The sequence below is a fragment of the Phyllostomus hastatus genome, unplaced genomic scaffold (assembly GCF_019186645.2).
Source record: "Phyllostomus hastatus isolate PE091 unplaced genomic scaffold, TTU_PhHast_1.1 phas_contig_65, whole genome shotgun sequence".
Lineage (NCBI taxonomy): Eukaryota > Metazoa > Chordata > Mammalia > Chiroptera > Phyllostomidae > Phyllostomus > Phyllostomus hastatus.
The window spans coordinates 862880-884955 of NW_025333932.1; the positions used below are offsets into that span (position 1 = coordinate 862880).

General features: G+C 38.1%; 1 protein-coding gene and 1 pseudogene across 1 annotated transcript in view; one reads left to right on the forward strand and one right to left on the reverse strand.

Annotated features, from left to right (window-relative positions):
* Positions 1-22076, reverse strand: part of TCEA1 (transcription elongation factor A1) — a 49941-nt gene that overhangs the window by 12779 nt on the left and 15086 nt on the right. Inside the window, exons 3-7 of the mRNA XM_045849364.1 lie at positions 9423-9528; positions 6677-6764; positions 2760-2905; positions 1622-1678; positions 261-415 (exon numbers count right to left, since the gene is read on the reverse strand). Coding sequence (XP_045705320.1) covers positions 261-415; positions 1622-1678; positions 2760-2905; positions 6677-6764; positions 9423-9528 — 552 coding nt within the window. The remainder of the gene's footprint in view (positions 1-260; positions 416-1621; positions 1679-2759; positions 2906-6676; positions 6765-9422; positions 9529-22076) is intronic.
* Positions 10156-13664, forward strand: LOC123825748 (annotated as a pseudogene).

The following is a 22076-nucleotide window of genomic DNA, read 5'->3' on the forward strand; positions in this document are numbered from 1 at the left end:
AACTCTTCAATTCTACCCGAATCCACAGTAAGTTAAAACACTTTTTTCTTCAGACAATGATTTAATGCAAGAATCACTGTATAGTTGTGGACGAGGCTAAGTATTGATGCCAAGCAATTAAATCCCCTTAAGTACAGTGTACAAATATATCAGGAAAGCTAGTAACGATTTATTATATATGTAGTGATTATATAGTACTTCATGATTTAAACAGACTTTACACTTCACATCATGGAAACGTAACAGTCAGATATACTCACCTCTGCTGTCATTCTAGCAAACAAGTCAGGAGGGATATTCCCACACAGTACATTTTTTCTTAAATTTGGATTCTTTGCATCCTTAAGATTTGATATTCTACTTCGTACTCTATTTTTGTATTTCATGTCTGTATTCCTTATTTCTTGATATATAGGTATAGACCACTAAGGAAAAAAAGGTTAAATTATAAGATTATTTTTTCCCTATTCTGCCAAAATAAGAATTCCTGAAATTTCTAAGAAGTTCACAAACTCTGTTACAAATTTACATTAACAACAAGACTCTGATTCTACCATATTTCTTGATCTGTAACTGGCAAATAATATCAATTATACTTTTAGGACATGGATGAGCAATGCTTTCTTCTTAATGTTTAATTTAGGACATGGATGAGCAATGCTTTCTTCTTAATGTTTAATAACAGAAGCACACAAATTAAAAGGGTTTCAAAAAGATACTCAGGTACCCAATCTTAGAAAACTTTTGAAAAAGAGCTTGAACTTCTACAAGCTTTAAGTTGTCCAAATCTGAATTCCACCAAGGATCCTAAACGTCTCAAATACTACACAGCTCTCTTGGACCAAATGAGAAGAGATCAACATGGTGGCCCCAAAGGTTCATTCTCAAAAGAACAGTCCAGAGCAGAGGCTCAGCCCTTGAAGAGGTCCCTTTCTAACAAGGCTATTTCCTCAACCAGGATAGTACCACCATCACACTGTCACCTAGATGTTCCCTGCTCCCTATACCTACATGTTAAGCCCCTCTCCTAGAGACCTTCGCTTCGTACCCCCACAGAGGATTGTGTATTTTTTGCTGAGTTCCCCCCAACTGTGAAACCCTACTTCACACTTACTAGTGTGTGTTTTCTGGTTTTTTTGGCACAACTTCAATTGAAATGCTACATTTTCATTTGTGTAACAGAAAAATGAGCCCTGGCTGGTGTAGCTCAGTGGTCTAAATGCCGGCCTGTGAACCAAATGGTCACTGGTTCAATTTCCAGTCAGGGCACATGTATGGGTTGCAGGCAAAGTCCTGGGTAGGGGGTGCACAAGAGGCAATCATGCATTGATGTTTCCCTCTTTCACCCTCCCATCTCTCTAAAAATAAATAAATAATTAAGATCTTAAAAAGAGAAAGAAAATGCTATCAACACTATGTGTTTTACTTTTGAATGACAAGAAAACAAAAAGAATGAAAATGACACAGATGGCCCTCTCTTTTCCCATCAAAACAGCACAATCAAGGTGGAAACTGAAGAATACAAATAAAATAAAAATTAAAACATCTATACTGGCAGAAAAATTTATAGTTAATCTAGCAGATTGCTTAAAACAATTATGCACATAGACACAAAGGATATCTTCCTCAATTTGAGATCCTAATTCTTCCTCGTCAGCTCCAATGGCGATGTAATCATCTAAACATAGACACAAAAAATTATCAAGAATAAGTAACTGGAACATATTTTTAAAAATTCAATACGTATTTCTTCAACCCAATTTGCCTTCTTTAAAGAATACTTTTAGTTTACTTGCATTAGAATCTGGTGTCTTTATTACCCACTAGACTCCTCTTCTGGATTCACTTAATGTCCACCTAAGTGCTTCCTTATCCCTCAGGAATAGGAAAGTAAGTGATCTAGAAAATAATTCCTCATTTCACAACTCCATACAGTCTGGCTGGCTCCACAGAAAGTAGAAAGTTATAGAAAGAACTGTCTTGTTTCCTGTGACTCAGGTTTCAATGAAAAGAAACCATTCATTTTATCTGCAAGCATATATAGAGACACACTCAGATGACTCCTTATGCAAATATTCAAAAGAACAGGAGGAAATAAAAAGAAACTAGGAAGAAAAAAAAATATATAAAAGATAGTTAAGGACTCAAAGTAGAAAGGGCAGAGTAAGGAGAAAAGGGCAGAGTATGGTTCAGTATAATAGAAAAGAAAAAAATTAATTTCTTTAAGATGAGTAAATATTCTTGTATAAAATACTTTAAAGCCAAATTTTTATATAATAAAAATGAATACCTTCAAACAAAATTAGAGCTTCCATATATAAATCAAGATCTCATTCCCATTTTTTAAAAAGTTGAAAATGAAATCATGAATATAAAACGTACACATTATATTTCATGGTAACATTTAACAACTGGACCCAAAAACAGTACTGTTAACTGTCTATGGGGGGCGGTAATTAGTTTGCAGACTAAATGTGGGGGGAAAGTTTTGTGGAAAAAAGTTTAAATTACTACAAATCAGGAAACATCCATTTACTAGAAGGAATCCATTTCTTGGAATTATAAAGGTAACAGGCCCCAGTATGCCTATACCCCTCTGCCTTCAGTAACCCCTATTAACACCTACCCCCTGAGCTAAGCAATGCTAGTCAGCTATCAATGGGCTGCCCCTGGAAAAAGAGAAATATGGAGGTGCACATGGCATTGGTGGTGGTAATGATCAAAGGACTGGGCACTGAAAGGATGTATATCACACTTACCTCCTGTTCGAAGAGCTGCAGCAAGCATCTCTCTACACTTTAACCGTACAGAATCAGAAGTGCTTGGTGCCCGAGGAAAACATGACATGTAAGTATCTCGAGCATTTGTCTCATCCTTCCTGCTGCTTACATTTCCACTGGAGCTACTAAAATACACATATACACAAATACCAAAAAGAAATAAGAGAAAACAAAGTAACACTATTACTATCACTCTCTAAAAACTAAATATTTTGACCTAAATAAGTGAGATAGTGACTCTTACATCAAAACAAATGCATGTGTATAGATTAAAAAGAAATTAAAATTTTAGTAAAGAGAAGTCTCTCATGTTTTTATTTTAATCACCATTATTTTTAGGACTATAAGACGCACCATGCCATAAGACACACCTAGGTTTTAAAGGGGGAAATTAGGAAAAAAAATTAAGCAAAAATGTGGTAAAATATTTAATAACATAAATAACATAGGCCGCCATTCCCCCTACCCCTGCCCAGAGCAAGCCAGGTAAGCCACATTTGGACAGTAAGATGCATGTCCATTTCCTCCCCAAATTTGGGGGAGTGCATCTTACAGTCTGAAAAAATATGGTAACTAAAAACTTGACCTTGATTCTCCTTTGAAAAATTAAACAATATCTGTAATAGCAAAAATACACATTATATATAGATCAATACAATAAATGAAAAACAAAGATCCTGGTTATGAGGAAAGGCTTAAACACATGGCACCAAGAGAATATGACAGTTCTCAACCCCCAAAAAGGGGGTGGGGATGTTTGAAAATTCCTATTCCTATTAGATAACCAGTGAGTTTTTATTAAGTACAAATTAGTAGTTACAGAATAGCCATAGGGATGTAAAGTACTGTATAGGAAATGGAGTGGGCAAACAACTTACACGCAAAACCCATGGACAATGAACATGATGTGAGGATTGCCTGAGGGAGTGGCGGATGCTGGGTGGAGGGGGGTAAAGGGGGAAAAATTGAGACAACTGTAATAGCATAATCAATAAACTATAATTTTAAAAAAGAAAAGATCCCCTTCAGGATAAAAACTATGTGTAGTGAGAAGTGAGCCATGAAAATACAAAATGTCTCTTAATTTCTCCCCAGATTCATCAACTTAATTAGGAGTTCAGGAGAGTTTAATAATTTTCCAGTCAACCTACTCATTTCAACTGCTTCTGATTAACTTCTTTATTAGATTCTAAACAAAATATTTTTCTGACTGATTTCAGTTAATTTTTATCACATTACAGATTTTACCATAAATCTTTCCCAAGACTAACTCATTCACCTTCTGTAGATCTAACTCACTGCACTGCAGCAAGTAGATACCTCCTTTGCCTTCTCTTCAAAACATAATCCACTGTCAAATTTCACAATGAGATCACCATGTGCAAAAAGGCCATTTTGTATAACCTTCTAAGTTTAGTTGTTTCCTTTCTGAAACCTTCTCAGATTCCCCCCTTACTCCCAAAGTACTGTCTGCATACAGGTTTGTATTATGATAACTTTTTATATATTCTCCCCTGCCAGACTAGGCTTCTCAAGAGCAAAGACTAGGACTTACTTCTCTCTGTATTACTGGACATAGCATACCATCTGTCAATGACAAATCAATGAACAAACCAATGTTTAAAAATCCCACTTCTTAAATGATGTAATTATATGCTTTTGCCTCTCTGTACACTTAGTCAAATGCTTAGCTCACCCACTGGAAACTGCACAGGTAGATGAGCCTTTCTCTCACTAACTTCACTATTGCTGGTCCACTTTTTACATTCTGGAGACTCCTGTCTAAGCTTTTTAAATTTTAACTACATTACTTTCCCCTTGAATTCTTATACCCAAAGTGTAAAACCTTTTCAGCTACAAGTCACTTAGATACAACTTTATATCTTCCTTTATATGATACCTCAGACTTGTTTCTCCAATCTTAAAATTTTCTTGAGAATGTGGATGTGTGCAATACCAACCACTTTATCGGACTTCATACACAGTAGTTTACGCTTCTGTAGATAGGCTTGATCCCTAAACTTCAACTACATAAAACTGAGGAAAAATATACTAAGAACCTACACTCCCTTCAATATCTATTGAATATATTGTCTATACACTACATTTTATATTTAAGGCATTAAAGCAGTGGCTCTGAATGTCATCAAATTAGACAACTGGAAACGTGTTAAAAAAATCAATAAATTATTATGGCCTGTACATTTCAAAAATATAAATGTCACAGAAAGCAATGACACACAGAGAATTACTCCAGATAAACTAAACAGATATGATAACTAAATGCAAAGTGTGAACCTGAATATTTTGGAGAAAAACTTTTCCCTTAAAATAAAAGACACAGAAATAATTGGTGAAATATGAATAAGATCTCTGAATTACAAAAAGGTTAATTTATGGATATTGATAGCCTTATTGTGGTTATATGTAAGAAAATGTTCTTGATCTTAGAAAATATATATTGATGCAGTTAGCAAATGATTTATTTGATTTAAAACAACACTAGTTCGTGTGTGTGTGTGTGTATGTGAGCATGTGATATGCATCTAAATACTGGGGGCAACTGGGAGTTCTCTGTACTACTCTTACAATTTTCTAAAAGCCTCAAGTTATCTTATAACATTTAGAAAAACTAAACAAATTTTATTAACAACTGGTGTTTAATCCTACCTACCTTTAGCTTACCTCTTTTATCATTAAGTTTAGTTAGTACTAATATGTAAAATAACAGTATATGAGATTTTTTTTGTTACTAAAAAAACAAGGAGTACATTATCAATTTTTAGAAAATGAATGAAGTTAAAAAAGGTAGCCTAAAACTTGAGTGCATCAAAATTACTTGAAGGGTTTATTAAAAATATATTGCTAGGCCCCACTACCAGAATTTCTAATTCAGTAGTTCTAGGTTAGAGCCCAAGAATTTGCTTTGTTAACTACCTGCCAGATTTCCTGTTCTTCCAGGGACTACACTTTGAGAACTACTGCCCAAAATCAATGTCAAGTGTTGAACTACAAGCATCCCAAGAACAGAGGAACTGTTTTTTCCTTTTTTAAAGATTTTATTCATTTATTTTTAGAGAGGGGGGAAAGGAGGGAGAAAGGGATAGAATCATCAATGTGTGGATGCATGCCCCAAACTGGAGACCTAGCCTGCAACCTAGGTATGTGCCCTGACTAGGAATCGAACCAGCAACCCTTTGGTTCACAGCCAGGGCGAACCATACCGGCCAGGGCGGAGGAACTGTATTTAATCTACGAAGCATATTACCTTTTATGTCAATGTGTTAGATACTACACAGTTCATTATCTGTGATGAACAGATATCTGGGAAGAATAAATGCAGTTAAGACCTGAGAAACAGTTTGAACCCTTCATCAATGAACTCATGTTTTCAGTTCTTATGACAAATAGCTAAATTGGGGAGAGAAATAAAAACATAAAAAGGAAAATCAGACCCAAGGCCATATATATATATATATATATATATATATATATATATATATATATATATATATGTGTGTGTGTGTGTGTGTGTGTGTGTGTGTGTGTGTGTGTGTCAGAAATGTGACATATGACATATATATATATATGTCAGAAATGTGGTAAATAGAGGATGAAACCATTTGAATCCCTACTCGGTACCTTCACTGTCAATTCCAATAGTGCTATCCCAGTGATTCCAATTCAATTAAACTTGTTGGGTATAACGTAAATCATTTCTTCTAATTACATAGTATTTTCAAATTCTCTTAAATTTTGAGGAAATTTTGTAAGAGACCTTAGAATACTTAGCTAATTTATTTGATTAGAAAACACAGAAGGGATCACAAGACCAATGAGGAGGTAATGGTGAACTATGACTTTTGACATAAATCAATTCCCATAGAGCAAAATACCTTTCTTCTCTTGCTTCAGGGCTATTCTGTGATGTAATTGCAGTATCTTTTTTCTTTTCTTCAGTATCTCTATCAGTTGATGGTCCATCTAAAAATTTATGAAATTCCTAAGTTGTTACCATTTGTTAAAAAAAAAATGAACTACTACCAGGTTATCAGGCTATTTACAAAACAAAAACTAAAATCCTAACTTTTCAACAAGTAAAATTTATGCAAGCTATTGTATTCACATATATACTTGGGTATTTTTCACAATGAATACTCAGTCAGCAATGCCAAATAAACTCTCTCATTTGGTACAAACCACACATTTGTAATATTTTTAAATACTCGAAACATGCACAAATATTGTAAGAAGAGTGCAAAGAACTTTATTCCCCAATTGCTAGTTTTGGCATGCTTGCTTCCTCATTCATTCATTCCCCCTTATGCATACGTGTGTTGTTGTATGTCCACACACACACCCTGGTTTGCACTTATATATCTTTTGAACCATTTGAAAATTAGTAGCAGATGTCATGCTCCTTTATCCGCAAATAGTTCACTATATATTCTCTAATAATAAATTCATTTATATAACCAAAGTAAATAATAAGTAAATTTAAAATAATGTTTTATTTTATTGTTTACTTACCTACAGACCTCATACAAATTCTGACAATTATCCCAATAATGATCTTTAGAGCAATGTTTCTTTCTGGTGCAGAATCCAATACAGGATCACATTTTACATTTAGTTATCTTAAGACTAGACAATTAAATTTCATAGGCTTTATGATTTTTAGTCCCTAGTTATCAAGTTCTTATAATAGATTTTTTATTATTACTATTCTTGCCTTGAAATTTTAAATGGTTCTCTTTTTCTATTTTCTCTTCCATACAAGGCCAATAACCGATGAGAGGAATGGCTAATTCCAGGGCTGGGGCAGGGAAGACAGATGAACCCAGTATATTTTGTGGTACCAGATAATAAGAGTAAAAAAAATAAAAATTGAAGGGGGCACATTAAAGAAACAAAGGAGCCAGTTTGGTCAAATCTGGGACAATGTAAATATCAAGATAAATATGAATAATTAATTATAATTCATTGTATAGAATAGAAATGTATGTGTCCACATTAATAATAGATAAATAACTGGGAGGCAAAAGGTTCTTTCTTTATAGTAGAATGATGATTTATAAATATTAAATAAGTAGAAGAGTTAGAAAATCACTCTTTTCTATCAGTCACTATAAAAAGTGGTTTGGGAAAGAATCAGTGGAGAATCTGGGGGGAAGGTTAGGGAGATCTGATGAGGAACAAGATAGTTTCAGGATCTTAGTTGTCTCCTACAAAATGCCTATTAGATATAAAAGGAAAAATAATAAACAGTATAGGGAACCAATCCATGTGGCAGTAGCGAATATAGCACAGCCCCTGATTCAGAAAGCCAGCGGGAGTGAGGCGGCACATAGGAGTTGTGCCCACAGATTGGTTTTCCTGTGGGAAACCAGGCCTGCACTGTACCGAGGCTGCTTTGAGGCTTGCTTTTGGCTAAAACTCCCTCACACTGAATAGAGGCAGCAAAAGTTTACTGCATACTTTAAAGTAACTTCCTAAAGTCTGTGCTAAACTTCCCAAGGATGGAGTGTAACCAGTTCAACCACTTTTCCCCTTGCACTTGCAACATCCTCTCCTTTATTATCTATAAAAGGTAAAAAATCACCTAAAGCGAACCTGTGCATAGTAAATGAGGACCATCCTCGCCAGAAAAGCAATAAAAACCATTCCAGGCAAGGATCAAGGTGCTCTCTCACTCAGAAGGTGGCCATGCCATCCCTTTTTCTCCAAAGGACTTCTGCAGTCCGTGTGAATTTGTTTGTCACATCCACAACACACAGACCCCGCTGGTCAGAATCCGCATCAAAACAATACAGTGTGCACCTTGACTGGGTTATCAAAATTAACATCAACAATACCTCTGGATCCAAAATCCTGAAAAGGATATAACACACTTAGGTATTATTCCAGCTATAGATGTACAACTTGATCTAATCACGAGAAAATAGCAGATAAGCCCCAAATAAGGAACATGCATTAAAAACAAAGGGTGTAGGGTGCTTGTTTTCTTCATCATCAATGTCATAAAAGACCTAAAAAGGCTTAAGAAATATTCCAGATTAGAAACTAGATATGTGATTCTAGACTTGATCTTGTTCTGGAAAAGCAACAGAAAGCTATAAAGGATATTACTGGGACAACTGACAAAAAAAAATGGAACATTCCCTATAGATTAAAGTGATGTACCCGCATCAAATTTCCTGAATTTCCAGTGTTATGATTACATAAGAAAAGAAACTTGTTCCAAGGAAATAGACCCCTAACTATTAAAAAGTAAAGTTGCAACATATTCTCCAATGGTTCAAAAAAATAATTTGTGAGTATATACATATAGAGAAAAAGAATATGACAAAACAAATATAGCAAACATTTTTTTAAGTATGACAAAATTCCCCTTGAGGGGAAATTTTCTTCTTCCTTAAAGAGGCATTCTAGTTATAAGTACTGAAAGACGAGAAAGCTAAATTTGACTAGCTTAAACAAAACCCTCAAGGAGATCAAACTAACAAACCCTTGCCCTTATTATATAGCACTGATGTCAGTATATGTACGCTCATAAAGTAAATATACACAACAGTCAAATATTTGAATAAACCAGGACACCATGTGTGTGTGTGTGTGTGTGTGTGTAAAGATCAATTATACCTAATAATTTTTTCCAGGATTTGATGAGAGACTTTGCTAAAGATGTAACTTCTTCATCTGTACTCTGCTTGCGAAGAGCATTCACTGACATTCCGATTCTTGTGGACTGAAAAGCAAAGACAAGAGATTTGTACAAGTAATTTTATTTCAGACAATTTAGTATTTCATCATCATCTTTCTCAGATTCCTGTTTTCATTTTAGAGTAGGAAAAAACTTCAAATATAACAGAACACTAGACTTAAGATACATACATCTGGTTAAATACTGGATTCAAGGTTCTTATCACAGAGCTCTGAAAGCATCTATTCGCTACTATAATAAGGCTGGTTAACTAGTAAATAAAAGTGTTTTTCCATAAGAAGCAAGAATAAAATACAAAATGTTTGTATTTACATAAAACATAGGCTGGAACAATCATGACTAATACATCCCGTTGTTTCTATACATTCTTCTACATAAATTACTTCCTAAACCACCTGATGCAACTGATTATAACAAGGGTACTGAAATAATAACATCTACAAAGGTTTAAAAAGCATTTTTTTGGCCTAAAATCAGCATATAATTACAGATATTAAAACGGACTTCACAGAATACAGATAATCTAACATGTGGTAATACCATGTGCCCAGAATCATGCTGGGATCATTCATACTCACTAATTTTTTTTTCCATACTCACTAATCTTCCTAACAGCCCTTCAATGTTAAGATTATTACCCCTATTTTTAAGATGAAGAGCCTGGAAGTACAAGTAACTAACTTGCCTAGCATTATAACATTACTAATTGGCAAAGCTGGGGTTTTCATACAGATCTGTCCACCCCTCAAAGTCCATCCTTTTCCAGCACATTGATGGTTTTCAACTTGTGCTCAAAGAACACAAATGCTGACAGGCCTACTGGGGTGATAAAAATGGTAAATAGGTAAATATTTAATAAATTCAGGTTTTTAGTAGATAATCTTTCAAAACATTGTTAAAGAAGAAAAAATAACAGAGAATTCTCCAGGGCAAAAAAAAGGAAAGAAAACACCTGCTGTAAACTTAAAGGCAGAGAAAATAAATGGGTACTTAAGGCTTCCTTACAAATTATTCAATCCATTCAATAAAAAGATTAAGAACAGGAGTTTTGTTCAAGAATTCAGAATACAGACTTCCAGCCAAGATGAAGGCATAGGTAGACACACTATGCCTCGTTGCACAACCAAAAAAAGGACAACAAATTTAAAAACAAAAAATAACCAGAACTGGCAGGAAATCAAACTATATGAAGTCTGACAATCGAGGAGTTAAAAAAGGGGTTAAACATTCATCCAGACTGGTAGGAAGGATGGAGATGGGCAGCTGGGAAGAGAGGACTCATGGCAAGGTGGCGGCTGGAGGACCAGGCAAGGCAGTGGCTGGCGGACCTGGCAGCCCCACATTTGCATGCAGATAAACTGAGAGGAACAACTAGGGAGTGAGATAAACCACACAACCCAGGGTTCCAGCACAGGGAAATAAAGCCTCAAAGCCTTTGACTAAAAACTCCTGTGCGGGTTGAGGCTATGGGAGAAACTTCCAGCCTCACAGGAGAGTTCGCTGGAGACCCACAGGGTCCTAGAACATACACAAACCCACCCAGTTGGAAATCAGCACCAGAAGGGCCCAATTTGATTGTGGGTAGCCGAGGAAGTGACTGAAAACCAGCAGCAAGCAACACTGTTCCCTCTCAGAACCCTACACAACATACAGCACCACTACACAATAGCATGGGTTGCCTTGCGCTGGTGAACACCTAAGGCTCCGCCCCTTACTAGGTAACAGGTGCGCCAAGACAAAAAAAAAAAAAAAAGGCCCAGATGAAAGAACACTTCAAAGCTCCAGAAAAAATACAACTAGGAGACGAAGAGATGGCTAACCTATCAGATACACAGTTCAAAACACTGGTTATCAAGATGCTCTAACTCACTGTGTACTTCAACAGCATAAAAAAGACCCAGGTAGCAATGAAGGTTGCATTATGTGAAATAAAGAAAAATCCACAGGGAACCAATAGTGATGGGAAGGAAACCAGGACTCAAACCAACAGTTTTGAGCAGAAGGAAAAAAGAAACATTCAACCAAAACAGAATGAAGAAACAAGAATTCAAAAAATGAGAGGCTTAGGAACCTCCAGGACAACTTTAAATGTTCCAACATCTGAATTATAGGGGTGCCAGAAGGAGGAAAAAAAAGAGTAAGAAATGGAAAACTTATTTCAAAAAATAATGAAGAAAAACTTCCCCAATCTGGCAAAGGTAATAGACTTTCAGGAAGTCCAAGAAGCTCAGAGAGTCCCAAAACTGTTGGACCTGAGGAGGAACAGATCAAGGCACATTATAATTACATTAGCCAAGATTAAAGATAAAGAGACAATCTTAAAATCAGCAAAAGGAGAGAGTTACCTACAAAGGAGTTCCCATTAGACTATCAGCTGATTTCTCAAAAGAAACCTTGCAAGAAGGGGCTGGAAAGAAGTATTTGAAGTCATGAAAAGAAAGGACCTACATCCAAGACTACTCTATCCAGCAAAGCTATCACTTAGAATGGAAGGGTAGATAAAGTGCTTTTCAGATAAAGTCAAGTTAAAGGAGTTCATCATTACCCAACCCTTATTATATAAAATGTTAAAGGGACTTATCTAAGAAAAAGAAGATAAAAAACATGTATAGTAAAATGACAACAAACTCACAGCTATTAACAACCGAACCTAAAAAAAAAAAAAAAAAAAAAACAAATTAAGCAAACAACTAGAATAGGAAGAGAATCACAGAAATGGAGATCACTTTGAAGGGTATCAGTGTGGATGTCGGGGGCAGGGGAAGGTACAGAGAATAAGTAGCATAAACGGTAGGTAGAAAATAGACAGGAGGAGTTTAAGAATAGTATAGGAAATGTAGAAGTCAAAGAACTGATAGTACAACCCACTGACATGAACTAAAGAGGGGCAAAGCAGGTGGGAGGGGATGTGCAGAGTGGAGGGGAATAATGGGGGGGAAAATGGGACAACTGTAATAGCATAATTGATAAAATATATTTTTTAAAAATTCAGAATATGAGTTTAGTCAGAGGGTCCTATGTTATTACATATATCTCTTGGAAACCCAAACATGGGGCAGTCTCTGGTTCCTCCATCTCTGCTTCCCCTCCCTGTAGTCACCCTGCTTGGGCTCCGAGTCAGGGGGAAACATGTTCTGTAGCACCAGCTCCAGCGCTCTTTACAAGACACCTCTATCTTAAGAGTCTTTTACTGGTCCCCAGTGTCCTCTTTTGCTGGCCCTTCTGCCACACTGTCAGAGGTTCTTCCTATATAACCTCCAAGCAGTCAAGGATGACTTCCAGATTTGGAGGCTAAAATATGGAAGAATAATTTGCCTTGATTTGTAAGATACTTTCTGCAGTAGTCTGCTTATTTATAATTTTAGGATATTTGAAACAAGATATGGAAGCAAAAAATTTGCATCCTTTTTGCTGGGTTCCTGGGTTTTGTCAGGCTTGATCAACTTCATCCTTGTTGAAATTGTGTGGTATTGCTTTGGTATCTCTGCATTCACGAATTTGCTTTCTGGATTCCCGGCACCTGTGTTTGCTCTGTTTGCACCATTTTACTGCTCCGAACCAAGAGTCCAAGTGGCACATGTTCTGGACCTGTTGTCCATCACAAACGACACTGATTTATATACTGAGACAACAGCTTTTCACCTCTGGTTCCTACATCTGGAGTATAGCCATAAGTGGACTTATTTCCAGTATCTGCTATAACAGCAAAATATTACAAGTATACCAGGTGCTGTACATCCCTAACTGGATGGCAAAATTTATTTTCTTGGATACTTGAGCCCACATTCTCATCTTCAGAACCCACTACCTAAGCCAGAATTGGGATGGGGACCACAGTGGGCATCCAGAGACAGCAGAGAATGGAGGTGCTCAACTGGCAGCTGATGCTGTCTCAGTTTATACAGGCAAGGCAACAAAGGCAGCAGCAGGGAGGAACGATCAGTTGGAATCATCTTTTCCCTCCTGTATGGCAGCAACAAAATGTAAACTATCCGGATGGTCAGCAGTCTGAACAACACGCATCCCCTCCTCTAGAGGTTTCTGAGGAACAGGTTGCCCGGCTCATGGAGATGGGATTGTCCAGAGGTGATGCCTTGGAAGCCCTGAGAGCTTCAAAGAATGACCTTAATGTGGTTACCAACTTCCTGCTGCAGCACTGACAGTCCCTGCGAACAACACTGGGATCAGCCAAGCCACTGACCCAGGAGTGTCCCTTCCCTGCCACTGTATCGGGAAAAGAACCCTGCAATCTCTGGCTGATGGTCTCAATATTCTTTTGGGAAAATAGTGGATCCTGCTGTTCCTCATTTAATTCCAATATTTTTACTGTTAGAGCATCAAAAATAAGGTTTGATACTCTAAAATGTTTGCCATTAAATTAGCATGTGTTTTCTACCTTTTTTAAATTAGGTGTTTTCCTTAGTTTGGAGAATTATCAATCATTCCTAGTGTGTTTCAAATGCATTAAAGTTGCAACTATCTGCAAGCAGTGGAATAGCACTCTAGATGGGAAATGACTGCTATAATATTATTTTTATTATAATGCACCATTCTACATTATAGCTGATCATAAATGCTATAAAAGGAGAAAGGGGAATGTTATTCAGGAAGGACATGTCAGATTATGCCTTATGGACTGCTTTCATTGCTATTTTTTTTTTTTCAAATTTGCTTTCAAACCCCAGTGGCTGTTCACTGGCCACACTTCCTAGGTGTGAGCAGGACACATCTGCTGCCCACCTATAGGCTAGGCCTGGGTGATGCAGGAGAAATGAAAACTAAATCCTACTCCACAGTGCTCCAGCCTATCTTTTCGGGGAATTTTTTCCAACTCCTTCTCCCCAGTTCCATTAAAAATTAACAATAATCATTTACCAACTTTAGGTTCTGAAATACTCCATAAAACATACCCGGAGTTAACTTTGCTCAGAGTATCCATAGTTATCCAGTCAGGTTAGGGGTGAAAATGGGACAAAGAGAAAACAGAATGGACAGGCTGGCATAATCCTGGGCAGGTTCTCCTGGCCCCAGGGATCTGGGCATAAGGCAGAGCACACTGCAGAGGACACCATCACAGACAGAGGGGGGAAGGCCAGGCAGGCCAGTCTGAAATGATCTAAAGTAGGTGATTCTTAAGATTTAAGGAAATTGCAAGATTGTGTTCTGCAAAATGAACAGAAATGTATCAAGATTATGTAAAGTTGAATATGTATGATACTTACAATAAAGTTTTTAATGAGTATTAAAAAAAAGAAACCCAAACATGGCAGATAAAATTCCATAATAAATTGATAATGGGGAACTACAAATACCTAAAGCCCCAAAATGATTTGGGATTAATGTTTTGAGGGCTTTTTTTTTAATCCACAGAAAGTGGTTTATTGCTTTTAGAAAATAAGAGGTTCTCAGAACTTTTTTTAGTGAAAAAAATAGAACTTTAGAACTTTTTAGAACTTTTCTGAAACACTTTTTTTGTGTGTGTGGGGGGGGGATCAGCTGATGAAGTAGGCACTTCAATACAGAAAACCTTTCAGAGGCAAGTGCCTGGCCTGAATGCACAGCTCACCACTGCACGAACCAAAAACTGTCCCATTGGAGGTAACTAACTGCTTAAAAGAGGGGCTTACCCATGAAGCTGGTACACTGAATGTCAGGTATGACTTCCTTGCCCCAATGACTATGGCACTCCTTTTTTTCCAGCACCCATTCACAGCTCTTCCTTACCTCCACTCCCATAAGTTTCTCCCTCCCATTCACCACCCAGAAGAAAATCTACTTTTTACATGAGTGGAAGAAGTAACTTGAGTTACTAATATAATTCAAAAGTTTGGGGTTGAAAAGGATTAGCAAAGAAAATGTAATTTTAGGAGGTGGTCATAGGCGAGCAAAGGTGTAAGACAGCCTATGTGCTGTAGGCTATAGGGTGATCTTTTTTTAGTTATCACAGGATATTCTGACCACTAAAGAATCAATGATTTCCTGCTTATAACCGAAGAAATTCCACATGGAGAATATAGTCTGAAACTGTAATAAACATGCTTATCTAAGGAAGAGATTCCCATCAAGAATAATAAGAAATGAAGCTGCTGAGGTAGATGAAAAACAAGATCTGAGGGAGGGGTCTTTTTCCCCTTTAGGAGGTATTTTTGGAAGACTGAAAGAAAGTAAGCAGAGGAAAGAATTATAAAGCTCTTTTAGTTGTATAGTCATGTCTAGGTTTGCCTAAGAATTCCCTAGACTCTGTATTTTTCCTAAAAATGGTAAACTATGGTTTACAGGATTTAATAGGGGGGTTATAAAAGAGTGTTTTGTGCTCAAGTAACATTAGAAATCATAGTGTTAAACAGGCTTCTTGACTGCAAGACTAATAAAAGTTTTAGAGAGAAACTATGCATCATCAAATTCTAGACAGAGAAAGTGTATACCTTTGCCCATGGCTGGCCATCTGGTTTCTACAGAACACGGTTTATATAGTTATAAAGACATTACCTTGGGAAGGTAATGTATCAAACAGACTAAGGGAGTCAGCTGCACATTGGTGGTAAAGCAGAAAGGAATGAGTAGTGAGATCAGGAGACACTGTCAACATCACAAGGAATGGCAGATTGCAGAGCTCTAAAAAAAAAAATCACTTTTATGATCACTCATGAGTTTTTGCAAAAATGATGTGAAGATAGCCACTAAATTTTATGGTAAAAAAAATACACCTACTATAAAACATTGTTGAAAGAATTTAAGGAAGACCTAAATAAATGGAAAGACATCCATACTAACAGACTGCAATACTTGAATGTTGAAATGGCAATACTAATCAAATCAAGCTACATATTCAAAGCAATCCCTATCAGAATACAAGCTGCCTTTTGTACAGAAATAGAGAAACTTATCGTAAAGAGACCCAAAATAGCAAAAACAATCTTCAAAAAGAACAGATAGGACTCAGGTGTTGGATAAGAAGTGGTGAATGAGTGGGGCACAGCCCAGAGGGAATTCCCAGCCCTGGGTATTACTTGGCCACAGTGCACAGGGCTGAAGGGCCAGGGACTAAAGGGGGGCCACCATGTGTAGACTTCATTTTTTTATTATATTTTCTTGATTATGCTATTACAGTTGTCCCAATTTTTCCCTTTGCCCTCCTCCACCCAGTACTCCCCACTCTCTCAGGCAATCCCCACACCATTATTCACATCCATGGGTTATGCGTATAAATTCTTTGGCTACTTCATTGCCTATACTGTACTTTACATCCCCATGGCTATTCTGTATCTACCTATTTGTACTTAATTCCCTCACCTCCTCACCCATTCCCTCATACCCCTCTCCCATCTAGTAACCATCAAAACGCTCTCTGTATCCATGATTCTGTCTCTTCTTGTTTCCTTAGTTGTTTAGATTCAATTGTTGATAGATGATAGAGACAGAGATTGCCATTTTATTGTTCATAATTTTGATCTCCTTCTTTTTCTTAAATAAGTCCCTTTAACATTTCATACAATGGGTTGGTGATGGCAAACTTCTTTAGTTTTTTCTTGTCTGGGAAGCTCTTTATCTGCCCTTCGATTCTAAGTGATAGCTTTGCTGGGTAGAACAATCTTGGCTATAGGTCCCTCCTTGCTTTTCATGACTTTGAAATATTTCTTGCCAATCTGTTCTTGCAAAGTTTCTTTTGAGAAGTAAGCTGACTATCTTATGGGATCTCCCTTGTAGGTAACTAAGTGCTATTCTCTTGCTGTTTTTAAGATTCTCTCTTTACCTTTAACATTTAGCATTTTAATTATATGCCTTGGCCTGGGCCTATTTGCATCCGTCTTCTTTGGGACTCTCTGTGCTTCTTGGACTTGCATGTCTATTTCCTTCACCAAATCAAAGAAGTTTTCTTTCATTATTTTTTCAAATAGATTTCCAATTTCCTGCTCTTTCTCTTCTTCTGGCACCCCTATCATGCGAATGGCTTCGTCCACTCTATTGTTGTTTCCCTGTAAACTGTTCTTTATTTCAATTAGTGTATCCTTTATTTCTGACTGGATCTTTTTTATGCTGTTGAGGTCTTAAGTTCCTTGAATGCTGCATCTGATAGATTGCTTACCTCCATTTTGTTTAGTTCTTTTTCTGGAGTTTTGATCTGTTCTTTTATTTGGTCTATGTTTCATTGTCTCCTCATTCTGGCAATCTTCCTATGTTTTTTTCTATGTATTAGGTAGCACTGCTATGACTCCCTGTCTTGGTAGCATGGACTAACGTAATAAGAGTCCTATAGGGTCCAGTGCCACAGCCTCCCCTATCACCCAAGCTGGGTATTTGAGATATGCCCATCCTGTGGGCTGAGTATACCCTTCTCTTGTAGTTGAGCCTTGATTGCTACTGGCAGATCAATGGGAGGGATTTACCCAGGCCAGTCAGCTACAAGGTCTAGGTGTGACCACTACCACCAACCTCCACCCTCCACGGAGGAACAGCTGTGCAGGAGCAGAGTGGTGGTGCTCTGACATGGTCAATAGTTGTCCACTATTGGGTGTGCAGGCTCTAGGGTGAGAGAGTTCCTGTGTGATGTGGGCCAAGGTCAGTCCTCCCTTGTGTTTTGGTCCAGGCTGCTCTGCCTGAGCTATAAAGCAATCTGAAATGGCTGCTACTTGTGCTGTGACTGGAGATTCTCAGGCAAAGCCAAGCTGTGAATCTAGGCTGGTTGCTGCTAGTGCTAGACCTGGGGCCACTCAGCAAGAGGTACGGAGGCTGGGGGCTCAATGTGACTAGATGTTGCATGTTTGAGAGAATTTGGAAAATTATGAAGCATGAGCCAAGATCAGCAATTCATATGGAAAAGCAGCTTGGGTGGGACAGAGTCTCAGGGAATCTCCAGGGTGGAGCAAACAATGTTAGCCAGGTTGATGGAGACTCAGAAATGGCAGCCACTGTTTCTTCAGCTCTGTTGGGGTAGGGTTCAGAAAAGGGACAATGGCTTCCACCCATGTTTCTGTCTGGGAAAAGGCTGTCTCCTAGCTCTCATCTTGATGTTACATACTTCTGTTTCACCCTGCATACCACTGGTACCTTTCAAGCTGCTACCTGGGTGTTGGAGCTCAGACAGAATGAGTCTGACTAAGTCCATGTGTGGGTTTTTAAGAGGAACGACTTGTGACTCCAGCAGTTTCTTCTAACAACTCAATCCCCACTGCTTTTTTGTAGCCAGCAGTTATGGGGACTTATCTTCCTAACAATGGAACCCTGGGCTAAGGTGCCTGGTGTGGGGCTGGGACTCCTTGCTCCTGAGATACCTCTCCTGAATTTTTTGTCCACCGCACGTGGATGTGGGACCAGCCCTTTCCATGTCTCCACCCCCTCCAACCAGGATGGATGTGGTTTCTTTAATTTCATAGTCAGACTTCCATTTAATTCAACTTCTGATGGTTCTGAGTGATGGTTTTTCTATAATTAAGTTGTAATTTTGATGTGGTTGTGCAAGGAAGTGAACTGTGTTTACCTATGCCGTCATCTTGACGGAAAGGCACTGATCCTTTTCACCATGTGTAGACTTTAAAGCAGGGGTGTCCAACTGGAACCTGCAGGTTGCATGCTGCCCTAGAATGGCTGTGAATGCAGACCAACACAAAATCATAAATTTACTTAAAACATTATGATTTTTTTTGTGATTACGTATTGCAATGTACTTAATGTGTGGCCCAAGACAACTCTTCTTCCAGTGTAGCCCAGAATCACCAAAAAGTTGGACACCACTGTTTTAAAGCAACCTGTAGACTTTTGAAGCATTTTGACATCTCTGAAGGGCTTTGTACTGTTGTGGAAAATCTACCCACACGCGGGGAGATAATGAAGCACAAACTTTATTACCCGGGGACCCAGAGGGGGTGGCTAACATCCAAATCCTCTGAGCACCGATCCTCACTCTCCTGGGGTTTAAATAGTCCCGGGCTTCCTACCTATGTGGCGAAGCAAGGTTACAGAAGCTGAATGCGGAAGTTAGGTCCAGCTACTTTATATGGGAGACAAAGAGAAAACTCAGGAGGAATTTGCAGAAGCTACAGAGCACAGGAGCTTATCATGGGAGTCTGTGTACGACCTTGAGTAACTGGCCGTTGCTTTGGTTATGACTTGTCAGTTTTTACAGTCTTGTGTGAAACTTTGCAAGTGTTACAGTTACAGAGTATAAGAAACCTTTGGAGTTTTCTTTTCCTGCCACAGTACTGCAAACTAAATCAAAGTGCCCTGTAGTCCCAGAAGCACTTTTGACAACTCCAAAATAGTAGTACTGTCCAAACTGAAGAGTTTGGTAATTGTAGAAGCATGTTTTGGGCTTGAAAACTGAACCAAAGCCTTAGGAAAATCTTGAAGTGCTTTGGAACTACAGTCAGAATGCTTTGATAGCAGCAATAACACATTTCAGGCTGGGAGGAGCAGGCAGGGCCTCCTGAGTGATCATTCATCCAACTTTACAGTGAGCTTCCAAAATACCTCCAGAGATCTGGATGCAAAAGAGGAAGGCAGATCACAAAATTATCACCCATTTCATTTCTACAGAAGCTTAGAAGAAAAGGAAATGAAAGAGAAAAGAAGAGTCCATAAGGAGACACCACCCAACTCCTGTGAAGGACATGCATCTAGCTCCTTGACAAGGAGCCACAGAGAGGCAAACTTAGAGGAAGTTTTCATCTATAGCCATTGTCACTTGCACATTATAGCCATTGTCACTTGCACATACTCTATTCCAACTTGTCTTTCAAAGAGACCTTTTGGCAAATTCAGAAATATCTAATCTCCTTCCTAAGGAATTTCAGGGTTCCATCTCTGACTTCTGTGATCTAGGACACTGCCACGTTGCCTATGGGAGGAGCTGTTGCAAGAGGATCTAGTCAGGGGAGGGAATTTGGCTAACACCCTCATTTTGCACATTACTACATTGGGATTCAAGAAAGAAACCCTTTACAAGCCTTAAGGCATCCAAAGGCTGTGGCATATGGGAAAATGGGCTTGGATTACTCTTATAAGTGTACCACGCCTGTCCCAGAACAGCACAAGGTACTTAAAAAACAGCTGCAGGTACTTAAAAAACAGCTGCAGCTGGCCCATGTCTCTAAAGAAGCTCTTGGTAATCCAATGCTGAGAAGCTGACAAAGATCTGCAAAGTGTCATAAACAAATTTTGTGCCCTCAGACTACAAGAACCATAGACACTGCTTCACCAGCAGCCACCTGGTCAACAAGCCCCTGTTAAAGCATTTTCACATGTCTGTGGGCTTCACGGCAGTCCTGACTTATGCCTCTACCAAGGCCTGAGAAGCTTTGAAACAGATCTGGTTGGAGAAAGAGAATCATTGTGGAAACAGATGCCCCTTACTTCTAACCCCAGCAATGGTTCCATAAGTCTTTGCCAATATGCCCACTCGGGTCTGGCCTTGCATAAAGTTCAAGAGATTTCCAGAGTCAAAGATCAGTCACTCTTCCACACCTTGGCTACCCTGAGTAAGAACAACTGTGGGCTTTACAAACTTTAAGCATAGAGGATGCAGTCAGGAGTCTCCCATAAAAAGGACATGATATAGGCTGAATTTCAACTAAGCCTGAATCCCAGGACAAGTGTGTGTCTGAAGAGTGCATTGGAATAGAGAAAACACAATTATTTCCCTTGAAACATCATCATAAGGCTCTTGTTTCTGGTTGGTGGGTGGAGTGCTATGGAGCAAGATAAGGGGTGGGAGGTTTGCCTCCCCACCCCATTGCTTCAGGGCAGTTAGGGAAGAAGAAAAGAGGCTGGTAGAAGGGGGCAACAAGTTTGCCGATCCAAATCCCTATTTTCTGCAGCCTCTATTTTTGCACAGTCTGTGAATAAAGTCACCCTCCTATTCATCTTAAAAAAAAAGAACAAAGTTGGAAGATTCATAATTTCTAATGTCAAAACTTACTACAAAGCAATACTAATCAAGACAATGCGGTCCTATATAAGGAGATATGAAGATTAACGAAGTATATTTAAGAACCCAGAAATAACCCTGGCCAGGTAGCTCAGTCGGTTAGAGCATTGTCCCAATACACCAAGGTTGCAGGTTCCATCTCCTGGTCAGAGCACATATTAGAATCAACCAATGAATGCATAATAAGTAGAACAACAAATGGATGTTTCCTTCTCTCTCTCTCAAATCAAATTTTAGAAAAAGAATCCAGAAATAAACCCCTAAGTCTTTGGTCACTGAATTTTCAACAAGGATGTTTAGGACAACTCATTGGAGAAAAGAACACTAAAAGATGGAGCAACTAGATATCCATACGTAAAAGAATGAAGTTGAACCTCTTCTTTATACCACACTTAAAAATGAACTCGAAACGAATCACAGGCCTAGGTGTAAGAGGTAAAACTGTAAGACTCTTAGAAGAAAATGTAGAAATAAATTTATTTATAATTTTGAATTAGGCAATGGTTTCTTAGATATGACACCTAAAACACAATCAACAACAACAGATCAATTACACAACAAAATTTTAAACCTTTTCACTTCAAAGAGCACCACTAAGAAAGCAAAGATAATCCACTGAATGGGAGATAATATTTTCAAATCCTATAGC